Source organism: Falco biarmicus, chromosome W, assembly GCF_023638135.1.
Source record: "Falco biarmicus isolate bFalBia1 chromosome W, bFalBia1.pri, whole genome shotgun sequence".
Taxonomy (NCBI): domain Eukaryota; kingdom Metazoa; phylum Chordata; class Aves; order Falconiformes; family Falconidae; genus Falco; species Falco biarmicus.
This window is the reverse complement of record NC_079310.1, coordinates 10916936-10939564: the sequence shown is the minus strand read 5'-3', so window position 1 is coordinate 10939564 and position 22629 is coordinate 10916936. Positions and strand designations below refer to the sequence as shown.

At 42.3% G+C, this 22629-nt stretch overlaps 1 protein-coding gene across 1 annotated transcript in view; it reads right to left on the bottom strand.

Moving 5' to 3' along the window:
- The window catches only part of LOXHD1 (lipoxygenase homology PLAT domains 1), a 148139-nt gene that overhangs the window by 15444 nt on the left and 110066 nt on the right, over positions 1-22629 (bottom strand). Inside the window, 2 exon segments of the mRNA XM_056323194.1 lie at positions 6157-6342; positions 17935-18112. Of these exon segments, the coding sequence (XP_056179169.1) occupies positions 6157-6342; positions 17935-18112 (364 nt within the window).

Here is a 22629-nt window from a genome sequence, read left to right as displayed (position 1 = left end):
TAAATAAAATCCCAACTTGCAGCACCAGAATTTTCCTTTGCCCCTCTTGGGAACAGGCACCACTTGCCCCAGCCTGAATATTCACCCCTAAAATTTTAAGCTATTCTGACACATGCAGAAACATGGGAAGATGGGAGAAAAAGAGTGAGGATGAACTGGGTCTGGTGGATTCACCACTTACCAGGCACCTGGTCCCTGACCTTGCTTTAGTGAATACTGACTATTCCTTGCAGATTGAAGAGCTGTTGGGATCAATCCTGTGCTGCCAGAACCACATCCAAGCTTGGATACACACATGTCCATGGAAGTTAAACTGCCTCCACTCTTTGTACCCTTATTTAGTGACTTTCTACTTCTTGTCTATCTGTAGCAGATATGCTTTGGCTGATCAAGGATAATAGTTGTCATTACTGGTGCTTATGTTCCCATAGGAGTAAAAGAAAAATCCTGCTTGGGACACTGACTGCTCAGGGGCCAGTGAAGAATTGCTGCTGCCCAGCCATTCACAACCATCAAGCAGCACGGCTCGCCCCCCTAATTACATTTATTTTTTTTTTTAAATTGTCACATTTTCTGAAATGTAAAGCAATGACCATTGCAAAGACAGTTCACCAGCCTTGTGTCCCTTGATGTTTTTTATCCCCTGCCTGGTTAGATGACCACTCATCCCTAAACCTCACCACATGAGACATCACCCAGGAAGGGGTGGGAGTTTTGATAGCAGCATCAGATTGCTAGAAACGGAGCATTAATTGTGAAGTGTTAAAATTGTAACACCTATCTTGGCATCACAAAACACTTTAAGGAGGTGAATAATTTTTATCCCTAATTTACATAATTGAAAATGAGGTACAGGGATGTGATTTACGCAAGGTCATTCAGCAAACCAGTGGCAGAATAAAAATAGATCCATTTTGTATATCTCTCCTTTAGGATCATGTTAGTTCACACCACAACATTTCTCATCAGAACAGACAAGCAATGCAAAACCTCTCACAACATTTGACAAAGTAAAAGCTTAACACTTGGGACAGTTTTAGAAAATAGGTCCCCTGCCCCTCGCACCCTGTTGTCCATGCAACTTGTTCAGTCCAGGATTTGACTCGGGTCAAAACCACCCATAAATTACTCTCAGACAAAAAAACCCCACACGTCTTACATAGAAACTACTACACTTAATAGCTCAGAGCAAAGATATAACAGTTTCTCAGATGATATTCTTGCAATTGAAGCGTGTTTTGTGTTTTATTGAGGCATACTTGATGCGAAAGCATTTAATGAGGATGCAGAATAATTTGTTCCCAAGAGGAGCAAAGGAAGCTTGTAGAAAAGCTTTTACAGAATTGCTAATTCTACAGCTGTATCTGGCCTTTTGGGCTCTTTCCACTCTGTGGTGAAGGGTTCTGCAGTTACAGGAGATTGGGAAGAAATAAATGACTGTGCAAGGTCAACGCTGAAGTCTTTGCCTTCTCTCTAAACTTGCTGTTTTATTTGCTTACATTTTTTTTCCTACTTTATGTCAGCTCTGAACTGTGAGATCTTTGCAGTGTCTTCTGCTTGTGCCGTGATGCCTGTAGCACATCTTTGTGATAGGACTGTTGAGCGTAAGGAAAACACTCACCATGGAAGAGAGAGGAAGGTGCATGGCATGTGAGGAGGGCTCTGGGGGTCGGTACTGGGGTCTCTTGAGGGGCTGAAGCCAGATTTGGGCAATCTGAAGGACTAAGCAGCCATAGTATGGTTGCTGGTGTGTTACACCAGTCTGCAGCATGCATGCCCATTTGTGCCTTGTCTAAGGTGTTGACTTCAATCCATCCAGAAGGACGCAGGAGCTGTCATTGTCTTCCTCTGTACTGAGCCATCAACAGAACAGGGGGAGATGATGGACTCTACTCTCCTTGGGCAATTCTACACATCCATTTCTCTTCCTCTCACTTTTTATTTAAAGCAGAAACTATTCAACAAATCTGTCCCATGGATCAACAGAGTTTATGAGGCAGCAGTCAAGCGCTGAGAAGAGGGCTTAAAAAAGCCCTTCTCAAGTCTGAGATCTGAGCACATCCTTACAAAGGGCTAAAAAGGCAGATCTTTAGGTTTCTTCTAATAATTTATGGCCTACAGGTGCCCAAAAGCTTTGGAATCATGTCCATGAGTTGCAGAAACATCTCTCTGGAAAAGCCTTGTGCTGTGAGGTTAAGGCCTGGGCAATTTAAAATCTGATCCAAGATACTGCTCCTTATAAAGGTAGTTCCTTCAGAAGAAGAAAAGGAAAAACAAGGGCATGTTAATGTTTTTGACTTGGGTCCAGATCAAGAAAGGGGAATAAGATACTTTCTCCACTGGAAGAGCCACCCAAAAGGAGTCGCCGGGGCAGTTAGGCTACTTAAAACTCAGTTAGACAATGTCATAGCAGTTGGTGCAATTGAGAGGAGAGCCCTGTTGAGGCAAAGAAGTTGGGCTGCATAACCTTGTTATTTACCTCAGTCTTTGCTCCTGTAATAACACAGAGAAGTCTGGTTTATCCATAATTAGACTCTTCCTGGCTCCCCTTGGCTGATGGAAACTGAGATAATCAAGACTCTGAAATTAATGACTTCAGAAAGACTGCTTATCATTGGGGTTCAAATCTGCTTGGGCAGATGAAGGAGCTAAATCCAGATTCCACATATCTCCTTGTTGCAAGGAGAAAAAGGCAACAACAACAACAAAAACAAACAAAAAAAGGGAAGAAAAAAGCTTTTTCTGGGTAAATAATTCTATTACTGAGATACTGAGAAACTTTAAGCCATTCTTCCAGAATGGTGATTTAGCCCTTAAACCAGAGAAAAAAATTGAGGCCTATATTTAGAAAGCCAGCATTTCTCCAGCCCTACAGATACTGATCTTGCATAAATGTAGAAGAAATGAACTGAGATATGAGGAACTACATAGTGCCTATCTGAGATCAGGAGATGGGGAGTCTGGAAATGATTAAATTTTCTCAGAGAGTCTAAATATATTGGGTCGAACATCAGTATCTCAAACTAAATAGGGGCAAGATAAAAAGGCATGGAGCAAAACTTAAAACTAAATCTCATTCACAGCAATTAATTGTTACCAGACTCTCGCTGGTGAGGTCTAAACACCTAAAAAACTGAGGAATAAGTTCCTTGACATGGTAGTTGTGAAGTCTCTAAACTGCCTGTTTTCATATGAGCACCAACTTCTTCCCTAATCAATTTTACTGAAGTCAGGGGAATTAAATGGGGGCTTCATTCCTCCTTTATATCTCCTACAGAGATGCCACTCAGCAGTTTTTGTGGGGAAAATGGCATTTAAAAGCATTAAAGTGGGAACATAAAACTGACATGCTTTTCCAGAGAAGGCAAATGCAGCATCTGTGATTTAAAGACGAGCAATGGGGTAGACCAGTGTGAGACTGTGTCTTCTGCAGAGCATTGGCAGGGAACCATTTAGTCCAAAAAGGAAAAAAAAAAAAAAGAAAGAATGATCAACATCTGATGCCTGAAGTGGTAAATACAAGCACATTTTTCCTTAATACCCAAAGTTCCCCAAGCATCTGACAAAAACCATACATGACCCTCAACCCCTGACCCCACTATTCCTTTCCAAAAAAAATGGAGCCAGGAATTTCTAACTAGTGGCACAGCCAATTTGTATAAATTATATAGAAAGAGCAAGCATATATGCAAAGGAGAGCAATATCTTGGGATCCCAGTAGTAATAAATACTCTACCCACCCAACAAACTGTCATGCTGCATTGTGTGAAGTTTTAGATAGGATATGCCTTTCACATGACTAATGCAGGAACAATGAAGGCAGCATATGTTATGATTTAAACTACAGTTGTCCTTTCTGGGAGGAAAACCAAGTACATTTTTGCTGAACAAAACCTGAGCATGTTGTTTGTCCAAGGCTTAACCCTGCAGCCAGCGAGGTCTCATAAAGCCGTATTAACTCTTACTTGTAAACACAAACCAGTGATACGAGGGAAATAAGGAATGAGAATATGAGGTTGCAATGTGTATTAATATTTCAGGTTCTGGACACATGGTTTACTATTTTAGCTGACCTATGGTGGCTATCTGGGTACATGCTTTTAGCCCACAGCAAATTTAAACTAATTGAGCCTATTTACTGCTTAGCCTAAGGCTAAACTCTGTCACTTTGCCACTAACGAAGAGCATGTAGATAGCCATTACCATAACTCAGCTGCAAGGTGGTAACTCCCCAGTCTGTATCAGTATCATCAGTGGCACAGAGAAGGTGAACTGTGATCACTTGTGCAAGAAAGAAAAGGCAGCAAAACCACCTGGATTAACGGGGGTTTGCTTGTCATGTCATACAGCAGAAAGCGGACCCATGGGACTCATTTCCATGGAATGCTGTGGGTGCTAAATGTCTCCTGGAGCATCTGGACAGGCACTTGAATGAGAAAATTCACTTATGGACAAGAATAGTACTCATGTCAGGAGATGCCCTGAGCTATGTGTAGTAAGATGCAGAGGACTGGGGAAAGATTACACACGCTCACTCAGTTCCTCCTCTTCCTCGAGCATCCAGTGCTGCTGCTGTTGGAAACAGCTGCCAGGCTTGACCGACCCTGATCCAGTTCTCATTTTCCTACACCCCAGCCTGTTCGCGTGCCTGAGCCCTAAGGATCAGCTCTCATCTGGTGGGTGTATTTCATTCTGTTAGCACAGCCACAATGCCTCTTGAGGAAAATGTTCATTTTGTAGACATCTTAGATGGTAATATATCTGAAAATGAGTCTGCAAGTCCATGTTGATTCCTTGCTGCTCTCAGGACATCTGAACCACCCTTGCAACTGCAGATTAACTCTCTATTATCAGATCAACTATTATCTATTAACTATTTTATTTTGTATATTGCTATACAATATATTTTATGTGTTATATTATATATCGTATACTGTATATACTATATATAATATAATACATAGTATATACAATTTGATAATATTATATCTATTAACTATCAATTATCTATTAATTAACAGATAATCTATTATCAGATTAACTAAAACTCTACTGGGTATTCTGATAGCCCTTTCCATTTCTGCATCCGAACTGTAGATTCAAAAAATAAGTGTTTTGGCAACTAATACCAGGTAAAAGCACCTCCCTTACTGTGTTCAGCACCAGCTATATAATATGATACTACAGAGGTTAATCAATTAATGAGTGTGCATGATGACATATAACCCCAGCCCAGCCGTAAACCAGCAGCCCCAGTAAAACCACGTGAAGGTTGGGTAGTACTGCTGCCATTCCTCCCAGGACTTTGACAAATGCTACTGCCCAAACTGCCTTGTTAATACTGATCCAGGTGGGTCTACGGGAGCCATCAGGCTTCACCTTTGGGCTGCAGCAAGGGCCAGCCATTAGCAAGCAAGTCATTGTCAGTGCAAAATCATCTTTTTTAGATGAAGATGGGATAGGACAAGATGTCATCACAGCAGGGGGAGCGACACATTTGTTACAAGATGCTGCTTGGTGCCTGAATAACAACACAAATGACTGTGACAGTGGTACCGAGTGCTGCTCTGCTGTTTGTGAAACCACTTAGGGTGTCCGGCAGCAGGGAAATGTCAGAATCTCTCTCAACAGGGCACTGCACATTCACTGGCTGAGGTGCAGTGTCTTTTAATAAAGACAGACACAGATATTTATTCCTGTCTTCTACAGCTCACTATGTTATGTCAACCTGCATTACCCCATGTGTCAGTGTCAGGCTGATAGCATTAAATTGCTAGGAAAGTGCCATACTGGCCTGTGAAAAAGTTATTACATTAATGGAGTTGGAGTGTTGGGATAACTGGCTGGATGGCTGTGCTTTGGAGGAGCTATCATCATCTGTGCTCCAGCAGTGGCTATAAGCTTAGGCTGAAGGTGGGGCCACATTGGAGCAGATGCTACACCAGCTTGCAGAGGAAACGGTGTCCTGCATGAAGGGGGTATGTCTAGACAGGCAAGCTGGGACACAGGATCCAGGTAAAACCCTTGAGATGATGCAGGCTGCAGCAGACCTGGGAACAGTGCCCTCAGCCTGCCCCATGTCCATGTATCAGGATGCCTTTCCTCGAGTGAAAATGTTGGCCCAACCTCTCCCACCCTCCCAATCACTGCCCTGACCTTTGTTGTTGTGCCAGATCTGCACTTTGCAGAGATCTTCCAGGCTCAGCATGTCCGAGAAGCTGAATTCATCCATATGGTTCCTCTCTAACTTGTTAGACTTGTTGGACTCTTTCAGAGCCAGGGTCCTGCTGTGCCCATTCTCCCCAAACAGGATCAAGGACACGTTGGCGTCGGTGCCTGCTCCTGGAAGGAAAGAGCAAATCACATCGTCAGAAGCTAGCCTGATATACAGGGGTGACCCCCAGCCTCCGGTGGCATGGAAATGGAGGCAGCAAAGGCAGGCTGGGAGAGGCTGCAGTGATGCTCAGGTTTCTCTGGGCATAGTCAATGAATTTCAGTGCAGGATTCTGCAAAGAGGACACGCCATGGTAGCTAACAAACCAGTTCTTCCAGCCTGTCCCCCAAATACAGCTGCATTTCACCCTTGCATTCAAGGTACAGTGACCATGATGCCAGCAGTACTAAGGGGAAGCAGGAGTGCTGATGGAGCACTGTGCATCGCATCACTTTGAGGAGGCTGCCAGTGTCGTGACTCCCATTTTTCCAAGGTAGCTTAGGAAGTGACTTACCTAGAAATCTATGAAAGAGCATTAAAAGAACATATTTAAACTTTTCTAGCTACAAAGTATTAGTGCACATTGGCCTGGGCTTCCCACTGAGCCACAGTCCGTTTTCCACACTGTGGTCTTCTGCAGTCCCACAACCTCCTCCAAGCTGTCCTGTGGCACCCAGGACATGTCTCTGGGCTCTGTCTTGTGCTGCTCTCTCTCTGTTGTACGGCACAGGGATTTGAAAGCAAAGTGCAGATCGTCAACCAAACCACTACAGCATCTTGTGACCCCCCTTTCCCCTCCCGTAGGTCTTCCTTCAATATTCCTATTTCTCAAAACACTGTCCATGCTGCATTTAATGGAAAAAGCCCCAGTTTCTCATGCAACATTTTGCCCCACCAGCTCCCACCTTATGTACTTGTTAAGAAAAAAATAATTTCTAAGATGATCTTTATTACCTGATTAAATTCCATATGCCCATTACTGTCCATACTTTGCTGCAGAAAATAGCCATGCTGTCAATTTTCCTGACTTTTAGAGAGTTCAAGGCCAAACCACCACCTGCAGTGACCGTATGAACATTTTAGCTGAAAGTGTTACAACAATTTTATCTGGCACTACTTCTAATTTGACCAAAATTATTGCTTTTTAGTTTTGATGCCATAATAAAAAAGCAGATTCATAGAAAGATTTGATTTGATTCCATGCGGGCAGACATTCATTGCTGTGTCAGAACCAAAGCCCTTACATTTTAGAAAATGAAAATGAGATAATCAAACCCAAATCTGTCTTATAAAGACACTCAGCGTCTGCTGCCCTCGGTTAGATAGCCCAGCTTTGAAATCTCTAACCACCTGCCAAGCCTTTTCTTACACAAGGGTATTGTAAATTCACTTTAGGCCACACGAACAGTATTTCCCACAGCTCCATTCACAACACAATGCAGAGACAAAGTTGAGGGGGGACACAAAACTTTTTGAGAAAGCTACCACTGCTTTGGAATAATTATTTGAATACAGAAATTAGGAAGAATTCACAATTCTTCTTATAGAAGGACTGAAAAAAAAAAAAGAAAAAAAAAAAGGAGGAGAAAGAGTCATATAGAGAAAAGACAAAGGAACATGTGGTGTTTACGTGAAAAATTGCCTGTGTTAAATCAGGGCTGATTTTCAGCAGATCCCTAAGAAGGACTTAAGGATGAGAAAGCATCAGGGATTCAGGCAGTTCATCTGGCAGTACCTTGTATGACCCTAAAGCTTGCTGAGGTGAGGAACAAAGCAAACTGAAGTCCATTTCCTTACAAGGAGCAGGCTCCCAATTAATGCAAGGTCTCAAAAAGCACAGAAGCAACTGTTTCTTAGCAAAACCTTCCCTGCAGGAAGAAGCTGATGAAGGCCTCATGCCATGACATTTCCCTCAGAAGCAATTAGCAGGAGACGGGGAAGAAAAGAACAGAAATTGCTGAATCAATGTACGTTTCACCTGTTTGGGTCCCTGTTTTTTGTTGTTGTCGTCGTTTTTAATTCCAGGAAACTGCCAGGTATATTTAGGAACTGTAACCGATTTGACAGATGAAGAGGTATTGTGGTTGCACAAGCCTCAGCTGGCAACCAGTGCAATAGTACATGGGTTGATACTGGGGTCTGCAGCCCTGAACTTCGTCATCAACAGCCTAAGCAATGACAGAGCGCATCCTCAGTGGTTTTCCAGCTAACATTAAATTTGGGGGAGTGACTGATGTGCTGAATGGCAGAATTCCAACCCAGATGGACCTTGAGAAGCTTGAGGACCAGGCAAGCAGAAATCCCATGAAGTTCGGCAAGGAGAAATGCAAAGTTCAGCATCTGGGGTGGAATAAACCGTGCATGTGTACGTGCTAGGAAGTTGAAGAAGACCCAAAGGTTACAGCAGTAACATTCATATTCAGGTTGAATCTGAGCTAACAGCAAGTTCTCCGTGTTCAATGCAAATGGTATATTGGGCTACGTCAGGAGGAGCATGGCCAGAACCTGAAAGGAAGGTCTTATCTCCTTTGCTCAGCACTGAGAAACCCATACTTTCACAATGCTGCCAGTTTGAATTCCTGGGTCATGTTGAGACACTGAGGGCTCAGCAGATGGTTGCCAAGATGGACAGGAGCTGGGAAAACAACGCTGAGGAGAAGCCAAAGGAGATGAGCAGGGGCAGGTGAACAAGGGCCCCTTGATGACATGGAGGGACAGTGACAACAATGACAGGGTCATGTACTGTGGAGATGTCAGACCATACCCCAAGAAGCCACAGTAACAAGTTGCTAAGGAGGTTCAGGCATCAGGAAAAAAATGTTTCTTATGATAACAGAACAGGTCTGTATCAGGTGCCTGGGGAGGTGGTGGCATCACTATCCCTGGAGGTCTTCAAGACTCAGCTGGGCAGTCTTAGCTGATAGCTGATGTGACCTAGTGCTGGCAATAGTCTTTTGAGAAGGAAGATGGATGAAATAATCTCCAGAGACCCCTTCCAACAAAAGTGTCTATGATTTTAGGATTTTTATTGAATTGCATAATTTTTAAACAAACTGGGGGCTTGAGTCACAGCCTTCCGAGGCCAAAGAATGACCTTGTTTTGACTTAACAGAGACTTGGATAAGGCACTAGGAACTGACACCAACTGTCCTAAATTATGTAATTTGTAGGCTGTAGCTGAACTGTCAACATACTATTTAATCTTATAACAGCGGAGATAAAAACCTTCTGCTTCATTAATGCTTGGAAAATGAGAAAGCAGTATTTATTCTTTCTCCATCTTTGTTGCATTACCATGTACCTGATGCCTGCATACAGAATACAGAAAGTCTGCGTAAATACAAATGAACCAACGAGGACATTTTTGTGCCACAGAAAGAACCATCAGGTTGCCTGGCTCTGTTGCAGCTGTGTCTGTGGGTCATTGAGGAGATTGAAGAACGGACTCCTGAATTTGACCAGAAGACCCTTTATTAGTCCAAAACCCACACTTATATAACCTCGTTTTTTGATCACGCGCAACATACTAAAATATCATTGGTTAATCAATACTGTTCACACACTTCTTGGCTACATATAATTGGTTAATTACTAAGTTACAGACACACTGAACTTGTTACGGTTTTTTCCCTCTCTTCTTTCTTATCTCTGTGAGTTTCATGTTCTCAGCCAGCTGCCGATGTGGCATCACACATCCACTCCAGCCTTGCTTCATATCCCGATTGTCTTCTAGGCATTCAGCCAACCTTATCTTACTTTCTTTCTTCTTTTAGCCTTCAAGGTCCTTCACAGGCATCGTGGCCTCCAGCACTTGCCATAAAGCTCTCTACAATTCCCCCTTCTTTATTTTTAACAGAAACAACATACAGGTTAAACTTCTTTTGAATCATAGATCTTATACAATTCAACATACATGGAATAATCATCAATTAACTACAATTACCAATAACAACATTCCTCTGTGTATTGTAAGCTCCTGCAACCATCTGGTGATTCCCCACGACTTAAAACGATTCCACAACCAATCTCCCAATAGTTCACTCTGTAAGTCCTTTGACATGTCCTTCAATTTTTGTAACTGACTGTGAATCGACTCTGAATGGTCCGAAAGTTTCATACAACACATTCCTTAGTAATGTTCACTATAGGCTACTCTCTGCTGTTCATGATGTTTCCTTCTCTTCTAGAGGTGAGATCACATTCCTCCTTTGTTTCTGTCTCATCCTAGTTTCTTCTCATACTCCCTCAAAGTTATTTAACTCTTTGCTGCAGGATCTCAGCTGCACATCATTCAAAGCAAGGCCACAGCTGCACATTATCAATGTCAAAACAACCCTCTGTCTCTGTTCTGTACAATTTCCCCTTTTTGTTTGTTTGGGGGTTTTTTTGCTTTTTTTTTCTTTTTCAAAAGGTTGTTTTAACACATTATGGACTCTTCATTCCTCTTTTTTTTTTTCCTTTTTTTTTTAATCATCACTTAATTACCAATTTTAGCCTTATTTTATGTGTATGTGTGTACATTTCAATCAGGTTCACAAAATGTAAAACTTTTGTTATCAGCGCATTTCATACAGAGTTCAACGTATAGGTTTATGATTATTTATAAAAACTTGCAATAAGCTATGGAAATTTTATGAAAATATTCCATCAGAAACTTCTAATCAAATAAATGAGCATGAGAAATTGTGTTTAACTTGTAAATTCTATATATAAGCTGTTAAGAAACATTTTCTATCCTAAAAAAAAGATAAAACCTACTTAAAAGCTCTTGAAATCTTGCACTTGGGCGAGTGTTCCACTGTGTCTCCGTTCTAAAGCATGGAAGTGAAAATTGTGTAGAAGAAAGTTTTACTTTAAATAATTGTTCAACTGTTATTGCTGCTTTTCAAAGAACCTGAAAGCATACAATGAAAACTTAGAACTAAAACAGCTAAACGGACACCTTTAGATTGTTACTGGAATTAAATGTAGAAGTTAACTATAAAAGTTTCTCAAAATGTTCTGGTTGCTTTGTGTTGGTTGTTTGTTTTTATAGATATCTATATCTATATCTATATAAATATACACAAACAGGGAAATAAAAACATTGCTTAAGAAAAAGGAAAGATAATAGTATACAGTATTTACAGCTTAGTCACCCTTTTCTTCTTTTTTTTTTTTTTTTTTTTTTTTTTTTTGTGCAACCAGAGACACTTTACCATAACAGAGAAGCCCATATTTACATCTCTGAGCCCGGACACAAACCGCAGCTGCATGCACCACCAGGCTCAGGGCAGAAATCATTCATGCAGTTACATAGCTATATGTCACTACAAGCACGCAGACACCTATTTATCACTAGATAACCATGTTCATCTTTCCTACTCTCCTTCACAATACCTAGCTGTTCTCTCATCTCTTGTTAGGTCAGATATTCTCCATCTTCCTCTCCTATATCTCTCTTCAGACATTCTCTATCCTCTTTTGCTTGTTAATTGCGACGAGGCAAAGGTTATGCGTAGCTGGGTGACCATGACCTGATTTAGGTTACAATCAACTAAACGCTGAATACAGGAAAAAAAGCATGAGAGATATAGGCAAACATCAATAAAGTGGTTAAAGATAATTATAATAAATCCTGTAATACTTTTGATCCATGGCCCAAAGTTTCCCAGCCGTGAGAAGAGACCAAAGGCATCCCGCCCGTGGCTCTGCTGCAGATCTTTGTTTAAGGCTTTTAAGTTTTGTATGCTTTTGTGGTTTGATTCAGAGTGGTCACTCAGATTCACATAACACACCCTATCAAAGTCTTCACATTTGTGTCCCTATGCTAATAATAACAATCAATAGCAACTCAGTTCTGTACAAAATATGACGGACAGAATCACCATCTGTTTGATAAGCCAGAAAAAAAAAATAGTATTTGTAGTATTACTTTCTTTAGCAAGCTAGCAGTCTAATTTACTAAGCAAGTTAAGAGTGTGTACTATTCTTACAGAAGAGATTAGAGAGGCAAAATCATGTTACAGTGCATTCCAGAACTCAACCTGAGAGTTACAGTCTGCTGTGAGTTCTGCGTTATAATCATCTGACACGTGTTGGGGTTGCAATTGTGAAAGTTGCCCGTTTACAATTATAATTGGCATTATCATAGCCAGTTGTTTTAAAAGCAACCCTTGAGCTTCCTCATGCTCGACTTGCTGTTGCAAAATATTCTGAAGCCGATCAATAAAGTTAATATAGGACTCTCTAGGACCCTGCAAGACTGTGGTGAGACTCCGGTGTCCGGACTGCCTTAATAGCCATCTCCTTCATTTGCAAATAGTTGTCCCTGGGATACTGAAGAGGGTCCCCCGTGGAGAGTCAGCCAAGTCACGACAATCACACCAATATGGCTACATGCCGTGCTCACTTTATTAAACAAACAGGTCATATTTATAACTTAAACCAACCGCTCACACGACTTTACACACAGGTGATTGGATAAAAGTCTCTGGCCACGTGGGCGTCCGTGTTGCTGATCGGTGAGCATGCTGCAGGCGCCTGATCAGAGTGTGCCGATGAGAGTGTGCTGATTTCGCAATTCCCAGGACTTGCTCTGCACCTGGCTTCTTGTTTGTGCATAGCTTTTTTCTTTCTCACCCTGCTTGTTCCCAGGACAATTTAAAGTTGCTTTGCAGCTTTAACTAACAGGCCTGGGTTGTCCAACCCGGACAATGGTAACATATGTCCTCGGTCCTTTAAAAATCCCTCTGCAGGATACCTTGCCTGAGTCACAGAATCAGCACAATTATTTTCTCCAGCCAACTGCTCATAGTTAACAGCAATTCCCCGATTAAGGTTTTCAATCAAGGACACTACACATAGTTCACAAAAATCAGATAACCACATCATATACTGTGTCAGAGTTAGCACCATACAAAGCAATGACTTCCAATCATGCAGTGTGAGTGTATAAGGCTCTGCCATCACTTCAAGAAGGGACATAGCAAAGGTACTATGAATCCCCCCTTCCCGCACTGCTTTGCTTAATTCTTTAACGGCCTCGTATTGTATAGGCTGCCACTCTCAAGGTTGATTTATCTGACAAAATACTGAACATGCCATAGCGATTCCCAAATCCCCTCGCTTAAGCGCTTCCCACTTGCATTCCTGCCACTGATCCCTCACACCCCCTTTCACCCTCCCCGAAAATGCAGTCAATGCATCGGGGGGGAGGAAAAAGGTCTAGCTCCTTTTCCAGATCTGTAGGACCTGGATCAAAAGGTTTATCAGTGTCAATGGAATCATTGTCTGAGTTGTCCTGTTCCTGCGCTTGGTCCTGTGTTGTGAGGGTTGCTGCAGTCAGTGACAGGAGCTTTGGGGGCAAAGGAGGTGTGGATGGAGTCGCCATTGTTGACAGTGTGTTGAGAAGAGTCGCACTGTTGGTGGAATTTACAGCTTCCCCTGGTTTAGCACTCGCACTGTTGGTGGAATTTACAGTTTCCCCTGGTTTAGCACTGTTAGTAGAATTAGTCCACACTTGGCGAAGAGTAGTCAGAATTTGCCACCAAGGTCCTAAATGCATTTCTGACGCGGAGTCCCCCTCCGCGGCAGCATCATACAATCATCTGCTGACCACTTGCCAGGCAGGAATTTGCAAAGAGTCATCAGGCAGAAAGTCCAGCACTTTGTCACAGATCCATTCTAACAGAGTCACCAGCTGCAGACTCATCATCACATTCTCTAATAAACTTTGTGTAAAAGGAGAATATAGTCCATTTTGCATTACAGTTTTCTGTAGTTCCTTAATCATTTCCCAGTGAAACGCCTGTTATTGGCCTGGGTGTCTATCTTGTAATATCATGGGAAACGTGTGCACTCCCTCTTTCATACTTTCCAAGTGCACTCTCCTCCACTCTTCTTTAATCCGTCTCCTGATATCATTTTCATTATCACTACTGCTTTCCTTATTAGCACTCTGTTGCACCAGTCGCTTCTTCCTTACTTTTGACTGTTCCTTTTTTAACTGCAAATCCTCCAACCATAAATTTAACAAATTTTCATCTTATCCATCCTCATCCGAGTCCTCCAGCTCTGATCCTTCTAGTTCATCAGAAATATGCTCAATTTTATCTTCAGCCTTGCTCTCATTCAGCTCCGTCTGCTGAGCAACATCTTGTTTTATTACACTGGCTTCCTGCCCTTTCTCAGTCTCCGACCAAGCCTCCTTAGCAAAACCTGCAAGCTGGTTTTCTGCACGCATCTCTTTCAAAGTCTCGAGCACTAATCTCCAAGTAGTCATAACTTGGGTAGCAGTGAAATCTCCTCGAGATGCTTTTTCCCAAATTTGCTCTCCTGCTGACTCCCACATTCTAACATCAAATATTTGTGTCGAGGTAGCTGGGGTGCCTTGGCTCTTTAACCAGGCTAGCAACAGTCTCAAATTACTTTTTTCATATAGAATTCCTCTTTTGTGCAAAATATGCTGAAACATCCTTAATATACTTTTTTCCTCTGCAGACATATGGGAACCCATTTACTAAAGTTTCTAAGGTCTCTTAAAATTTCTTAAAATTATTAAAGTCTGTAAAGGTTTTTGGCTGCTCACCTGTCTCAATCCGTACAGGTTTCTAAAGCTTTTTGGCTGCTCGCCTGTCACAATGAGTACAGGTTTCTAAAGATTCTTGACTGCTCACCTGTCTCAATGAGTACATGTTTCTAAAGCTTCTTGAAATTTCTTCAAATATTTAAAATCTCTAAAGTTTCTTGGCTGCTCACCTGTATTGATGCGTACAGGTGTTATCCCCAGGGTTTAGGTTGTCTACCCGGTCCAGCCAGCAAGACGATTGTTCAGCCAAGACGTCTCCTCCGGAACGCAGCCCTCCTCCATGAGCTGCTGTTTTTATCAACCGGTTCCATCCTTATTCTTCCAAGGCTTCGGAACTCCTCCGTAGGGGTCACCATTTGAGGAGATTGAAGAACGGACTCCTGAATTTGACCAGAAGACCCTTTATTAGTCCAAAACCCACACTTATATAACCTCGTTTTTTGATCACGCGCAACATACTAAAATATCATTGGTTAATCAATACTGTTCACACACTTCTTGGCTACATATAATTGGTTAATTACTAAGTAATTACTAAGTTACAAACACACTGAACTTGTTACATTTTTTTCCTCTCTTCTTTCTTATCTCTGTGAGTTTCATGTTCTCAGCCAGCTGCCGATGTGGCATCACGCATCCACTCCAGCCTTGCTTCATATCCCAATTGTCTTCTAGGCGTTCAGCCAACCTTATCTTACTTTCTTTCTTCTTTTAGCCTTCAAGGTCCTTCACAGGCATCGTGGCCTGCAGCACCTGCTATAAAGCTCTCTACAAGTCATACCTTGAAGAAAATGAGATTGTGCTTTACTTCTCTTCTAAGATCAAAAGTAGATCCAGATTTTGGTTTTAACCAAAGATTACCCATTGGACTTGGCATGTGTCTGCTGTAACAACCTCTTCTCCCCTTTTCTATATGTACTCTGACAGCTGCCACCTGAGGTACTTCTGGTGGCCTCTGGACTTGACCTTTGAAAGACAGATTTGACCTTTGCAGAAGAGGAGCCTTTCCCTGATGCAACCTCTGTGTGTTACATGAGCATTCAAATGGAATGACTTCTGGAAGGCCAAACGGTGGCTCAAAGGTTTCTTGGAGGAAAAACTAGGATGAGACTGTTGTTAAATCTGTGTGTATGTTGGGGAGGAAATGGCTGATGCTTTCCAGTTGGCTACAGGACAATTTTTGTGGGATTCATTTTCCCTAACTTTAACAATCTAGCCTAAATTAATTGTGCTGGCTCTGTCTGAATCTGATGAAGAGGGACTGAGAGAGACCCTCCAGAGCAGGGGTCCTCAAACTTTTTAAACAGGGGGCCGGTGCGTGGATGAAGTGGCAGGAAGTCATCTGCAGCTGCTTGGATTCCCCCCCCAACCCCCAGCGGGGGGGAGTGTGTGTGTCTTTAAATACCGGGGACCGGATTGAAGACCCTGGGGGGCCGTATCCGGCCTGTGGGTCGTAGTTTGAGGACCTCTGCTCCAGAGGATGATCCAAACTACTGATTAAGATGCCCCTCCTGGATGAATTGACCAGAGGCAGTCTAGACTAGAAGGAACTAAGACCAGAAGTATAATTTTGTGGAGAGTGACAAATAGCTGAGATTAATTATTTTTTTTTCTCAATACCTCAGATGCACTGGCAAATTGAAAGCTATTGCAGAGAAAAACATTATATCTAGAAATAAACACATCGAATTGTATTCCTTGTGGAGCATTGTCCCTAAACAATGTCACTGTGGCAGGAAATGATATAACGTGTTTAAACTAACTGTCCAGGATAAAAAGTCTTCCTTCCTGAATTGGTCCAACCAGGAGTAATTGTGGAATACATAATGATCAAGGGGGGGGGGGGGGGAGATGGTTCATGACTTGTACCCTCTTCAGATGAGCTGGATAAAGTTCAGCATTATGTCAGTGCGCTGTGTGATCTAATCATAAACAGACTCTCTGAAACCTCTCTGTAATCCACTCTTTCCTACTGGTTGTTGCTGTTCATAATGAAATAAAATGTTTCATCATTAATACCCATCAGTCTTCATTCGATGGGAAGGGCAGATCTGTCTGCTGTTGCTGTCATCTTCTATTCTCCTCTCATTTCTATTTCCATTGCCTGTCTGAGTTAGGGCTGGATTTCACAAAAAGGTCACCCAAAGATCTACCATTATACCAGACGGATTGCCAGATACATAAAAAAATCTTCCTCTCCCTCTTTTGTTTTTCGTATTTCATGACATGTTTTTCAGACAAGCAGCAGGCAGAGCAAATAGATAAAAAAAGGTGTGGTGGCACGAAGACACTCTGCCAGGGGAATTTTGATATTCTCAGATCAAACCTCACAAGCTGCATAAATTACCACTGGTAAATCGGGATGGGGGAGGGGGGGGAAGAAAAAAAGAAAAGAAAGACAGGTAGAGATCAGAAGGTGATTATGTGTACTGGTGTGGCAGAATCCCCTCTGAGGTTCAACCTTTCGTACAAGGTAATGTCTAGCTTGCCCCATTTTGGCATCAGGCAGCTTCTATGTGGCTGCAGCTTTCATTCAGCAGCCTGACAGAAGTTCTCATGAAAAGAGGCAGTGGTCCCAGGAAATGACATAAAAATCCCATTTCTTGGCTCTTGAAGTGCTTCAGCTTTCTTTATACTCTGATCCACCTCTTTTATCTGGTGTGCATTTAGGGATGGTTTTTCACAGCCTGAGATAAATGGTCTCAAAACACTTTGGAGAGTGAATTATTGCTGTCTTCTTTGGGCAAAGTAGATAGCGCTGACTGAAAACCTGGAGCCCACCAGCTTGGACCATAACCTTTTTATCCATCCTATGTGGATGGATCTGACCTAACCAAAAAGAGAAAGGGAGCTCCTGACCACTGCAACATGGTCTGGCAATAGCTTCTGTTAAGGTGTCTTCAGAGAAAGCAGTGAGCAGTCATATCTAGGCCTTGTATCTAAATATTTCATGCCCGAAGTTCAGATGAGGATGAATCCCACTGAATCACACTGTCATGATGAACATCCAGACAAAATGGCGGTGTTCCAGCTTGGTAGGGTTAAATGATGCTTTTTTTAACAGAATTTCAAATTAAAAAGGAGATGTTTTCCATTGCTAAAAATCTAACTCCATAATAGAAAAGTAATAAAATATCCACCATGGACAAACCTCCAGCATCACTGGTTTTAACCTGAAGAGTGTATGTTGTGTCCTCCATCATCTGCTCGTCATCTATGATAGCTGGCATCTCACACTCAAGACTGCCCTTGGCATTTTTCACCTTTGACAGCCATTCACCGTAGGTAAACATGGCCACTTCTTGATTAGTCAGGTTCCTCAGGATGATCTGTGAAGAGCCAAAAGGGAAAAAACTTCAGCTAAACTTCAGCTGCTGTTTGAATGAGGGCAAAGATTAAACTTAGAAAGTGCACAGTGTGGTAGGACATGGGTGGAGCTTGGTCATGGCTCATGAGGTCAAAGTGTTGAGCTTTTCTGGGATAAACAGAGCTCTCTCCATGGGGCAATATTTGCTGTGGTGACTTGTCCTGAGAAATAGTCTTCATAATACTGGACCTTTTCACACATGAGGTAAAGCATGGGAAGAAATTTGCTCCTCTGACATAAGTTATGGACAAAGCTCATCTTTAAGAGAGCCAGACCTTTCCTGGACCCCAGTATGGAATTCACTCCAAAGGAGAAGTAGCAGAGAGTTATCAAAACCCTCCCTACCTCTCCCTGAAGTTCACAGTATCTTTCCTTCACCTGCCTCCTCTGTGCAAGCACACAGCAATGGTTGTAGAGATAATGCAAACCCAGCACAAACAAGTTACAGCAATGCACAAGATAAAATTAGGCCAGCAAATGTTAACGTTTCACACACTTCTCCCTTTGGGAAAAGGTGACAGAACAAACAGTATGCAACAGATATTAGTCACACTGTCTAATGTGTCACGGGAAGGAGCTCAGATGCTGCGGTGATAAGAGCAGAATAGGAACCTATTTAGAACAAGATGTGAGATACTCCAACAAAAGCCTAATAAAATACCCACTGTTATGGGTCCTGTTCAACGTGGGCTCAGTGGGGCATCACTCCACTGAGAGAAAGGCGTTATACTGGCCTACGGTAAAAACCTAACAGTAAATCCTCGCTAAATTAGGGGAGCTGGAGGGAAGGGAGAAGGCAGGGCTGCAAATTTCCATTTGTGTTACCATCTAACTGAAACAGAGACCATGCCCCAGTGTAACAGTGCATCAGCAAACAGCATCTTGCAAGGCCTATCTCTGCAAATGCCATGGAAACATGAGCCCAGACATGTCTGAGAAGTGTGACATGGTATTAGGAAGAAATTAATCATGGATTCATGGAAAATGTGAAGTTAAAAGGGGTACCTGGAGGTGTCTAGTCCCACCTCCTGCTCCAAGAATGGCTAACTGAAAGGCCATGTCCAATTGTGTTTTGAAAATCTTGAAGGGTGGAGATTCCCCCAGCACTCTGGGTCCCCATCCCAGGGTTGCATCACTCTCATTGGGAAAGTTTTTGTCCTTATATCCAATCATGATTTGCCTTGTGGCAACTTGTGTCCATTGCCTCATGCCTTTTCAGTGTTCACCTCTCTGCAATGGTCTCCATAAGCTTCCTTTGAGCAGCAGAAGACTGTGATTAGGTTCCCCCTCGGCCTTTTCTTCTCAAGGCTTAAAAACTCCATTTACCTCAGCCTTTCCTAGTGTGCCATATGCTTCAGCTTCTTGACTATCTTAGTGACCTTCTGCTGCACTCTTATATATCAGCCTAAGAAACTTATAAAACTTATCTTGAGATAAAATGTGTTTAAATTCTGTCCTTGAACTGCATGTGTCCCAGTCCGTGGCCTTCTGCTGACCCCAACCAAGCTTTGCCAGAGACTTTAGCAGTTCAAAAGAAGAACATTGCTCCAGATTATAAAACATTATTTTAAAGAGGGCAGTAGCTACACCGAAGTCGAAGCAGCACCCATGCTATTTGTGCACTCTGTACAGTTCTATGGGTAGGACACTCATCTGGGGTTTTCTCTCTGCCTGATGCTAAACAGGGATATGTAACACAGCACCTTCATCCCAGAGGTAGAGGACATTTTGGGCTGTTCAAGCTGTCTCACTTTTCTAAAAAGCTGCATATTCACAGCCGGTGACACTATTTGTGGTCAAAAAAACTGTTGTTCTATGAGTCAAGAGATGTTGAATTGAATCCTTGCTTTGAACCAAGCAGGAATCAGGTCCCCACCACCCCAGGTGGTTCCCACTCTGCTGGGACATAGACCAGAAGGAATTCTCCTCTCTCAAGGACATGTGAACAATGTCTACATCCTCTTAGGAGTCCAACCGAGAAACCTGTCTTTGGCTAAAATCTGCAAATTTGAATCATGATTAATGTCAGGTCGACTTAAATGCTTTTTTTCCCCCTTGGTGCTTAACTCTATGCTGGAAAAGGTTCAGCCAGCTCTACCTCTGCCCTGCTTGGGAATGACAGTGACACTGTTAGTAGCAAAATGTCCTGAGCAAAGCTTGCAGGGAAATGTCAGGAAAGCAGCAGGGGGTAGAAGCAGATTAGAGTTGCCAGCTGGAGTGCACTTGCAGAGAGATCAGACCTCTCACAAATAACCAGCCCATGCCCAACACTCCAGATGCTGTCTAGGAAAAACTGTCTGGCTACTTAAACTGCTGGAGCAAAATGCTTTTTCTTTCCATCCCCAGCCCCTCACCCAGGATGAGTGATTTCACCCGTATGCAGCTTCATGTAAGCAGTTAGCACAGACAGAGTGAGCAGCCTCTGCTACCTTGTTTGGGGATGCTGCTCCAGAGGAGAGCAGGCAGGAGAAAAAGAATCATTTCACAAGCTTTGCTTGCTCAGGGGAGATCACAGCAAGGGATGTGGAGGCAGCAAGAAATCTGTGGCAGGCTGGTTGCTCAGTCACGATGTGGGTATGTTGCCTACCTTCCCTAGCACGCACTGCCTAAACGCCGGGCATCTAGCCTAAGTGCATGGTTGAGGCTCTCCCTGCGGTCAGTGGTTGGAGCTGGGTACCACTGGGGAAGCAGTGCATCCCACCCAAGCCAGGGGCAGGTAAACAGCTGCTCAAGGCATCTCTCCCACTCCCAGATCTCTCCCTCTCTACTGACTACAGAGGAGGCCTAAATAGTTTGGTAGAAGAGGGGAGAGCTGAACCTATCTTTTTCAATGAGTAAAATAACACAAAACAAAACCCATCCTACAAAGGGATGTTTGTGGGTGTTGCACGCATGGAGGATGATGCAGGATTTTGATTTCAACCATGAGGGTCAAGAAAGTCATCTTAGGGATCTGAGCTGAGCCTATTTTTATTTTCTGTTTGTTCCTCAGAAAAATTAGCTACTGCTTGGCAATGAGACTGCTACTTTACATTGCATCTAAACTACTTTTTAGGATACCTAAAACATTAACTAAACTACTTTTTAGGATACCTAGAGCTGGACATGCTCTGTGCTTTTAAGCTCAAACTTTATCACTAATTATGCATGGATTTTAACTGGGCTGTAGAACTAACTAACACCAACATACATAGATCCTGGAATTAATCTTTAAAGCCTCAACTACAGTTTTTTACGGCTCTGTTGCACGTCATTAGTCTTTGCTTAAAAACAGGACCCTCTGACCATAAAACAGAAAGACTTTGCTCTGTTGCAAAGAATAACAGCCAGCTTCAGCTACATAATGAATTGTCTCAAATTCTCTTAATGTCCTTTATATAAAGAAAGAAAAATTGAATAAAAACCGAGTCCCACATCCAGGATTATTTGTGACATTTGAATGCAATGCAATTAGTGCTTCATTAAGGCAGCTTCTTATCTGCCTGGCTTTGACAGCACAAAGTAACATTAAAATTCTGAGGGAAGCAACTCTACAGAATTCAACAGTCTCACAATTTGTATCGTTTCACTCAGACAGCTTTCAGCCCTTCTTATTTCCAGCTTTTCAACTCTATGTCTAAGACAGTGGGCAGCAGGTGAAATCATCATGTGGACTGAGGAACTGGCTATCCCTGGAGGAGGTTCCCAAAGCATGCATTTAGATAAGTTTCCTAATTAGAAGTCACAATTTCTTTTTTATAATGATGGTGGTGAAACACTGGAACAGGTTGCCCAGAGAAGCTGTAGATGCCCCATCCAAGGCCAGGTTGGATGGGGCTCTGAGCAACCTGATCCAGTTGAAGATGTCCCTGCTCATAGCAGAGGGTTGGACTAGATGGCTTTTGAAGGTCCCTTCCAACCCAAACCATGTAATGATTCTATGATTCCAGTCTCAAATTTTTCAGAAACACAAAGTAGTGCCATGGTGTCTTGATGCAGAAGAACATGAGAATCAGCATTAAATCAGAGTAAAATATTCAGTCTCGATGTCTCTCCCAGCAGTGGTGAGATCAGAAAGTGTTGCTCATCTTTGGAGAGTTTTTGACACCTCTTTCTGTGCATCACAACAATCAATAATATTCATCCTGGCCCAACACATCACTAATCAAATTTTCTTCCCTCTAGAGGATTAGGTATCAGCAATTAAAACTTATCTTTTGCTGCAGTTTGAATCTTTGGCACCAAGTTCATTACTTCACTGAGATTCTGAATGAAATATCAATGTATTTTATCTAGACAGAAAAAAAAAAAAAGACTACTTCCCTGCTTGTAAATTTAATCTTTCAGCTGTGTACAACATCAATGATAATTCATGCATTTTAATTGGTATTTATCCATTTCTATTTCTGGTAAACTAAAAGCAGTATAAATTATGACCAGCAACAGTTTACAAAAAGACCAAAGAGAATTAAAAAGATTATTTATTGTTATTTTAATAGA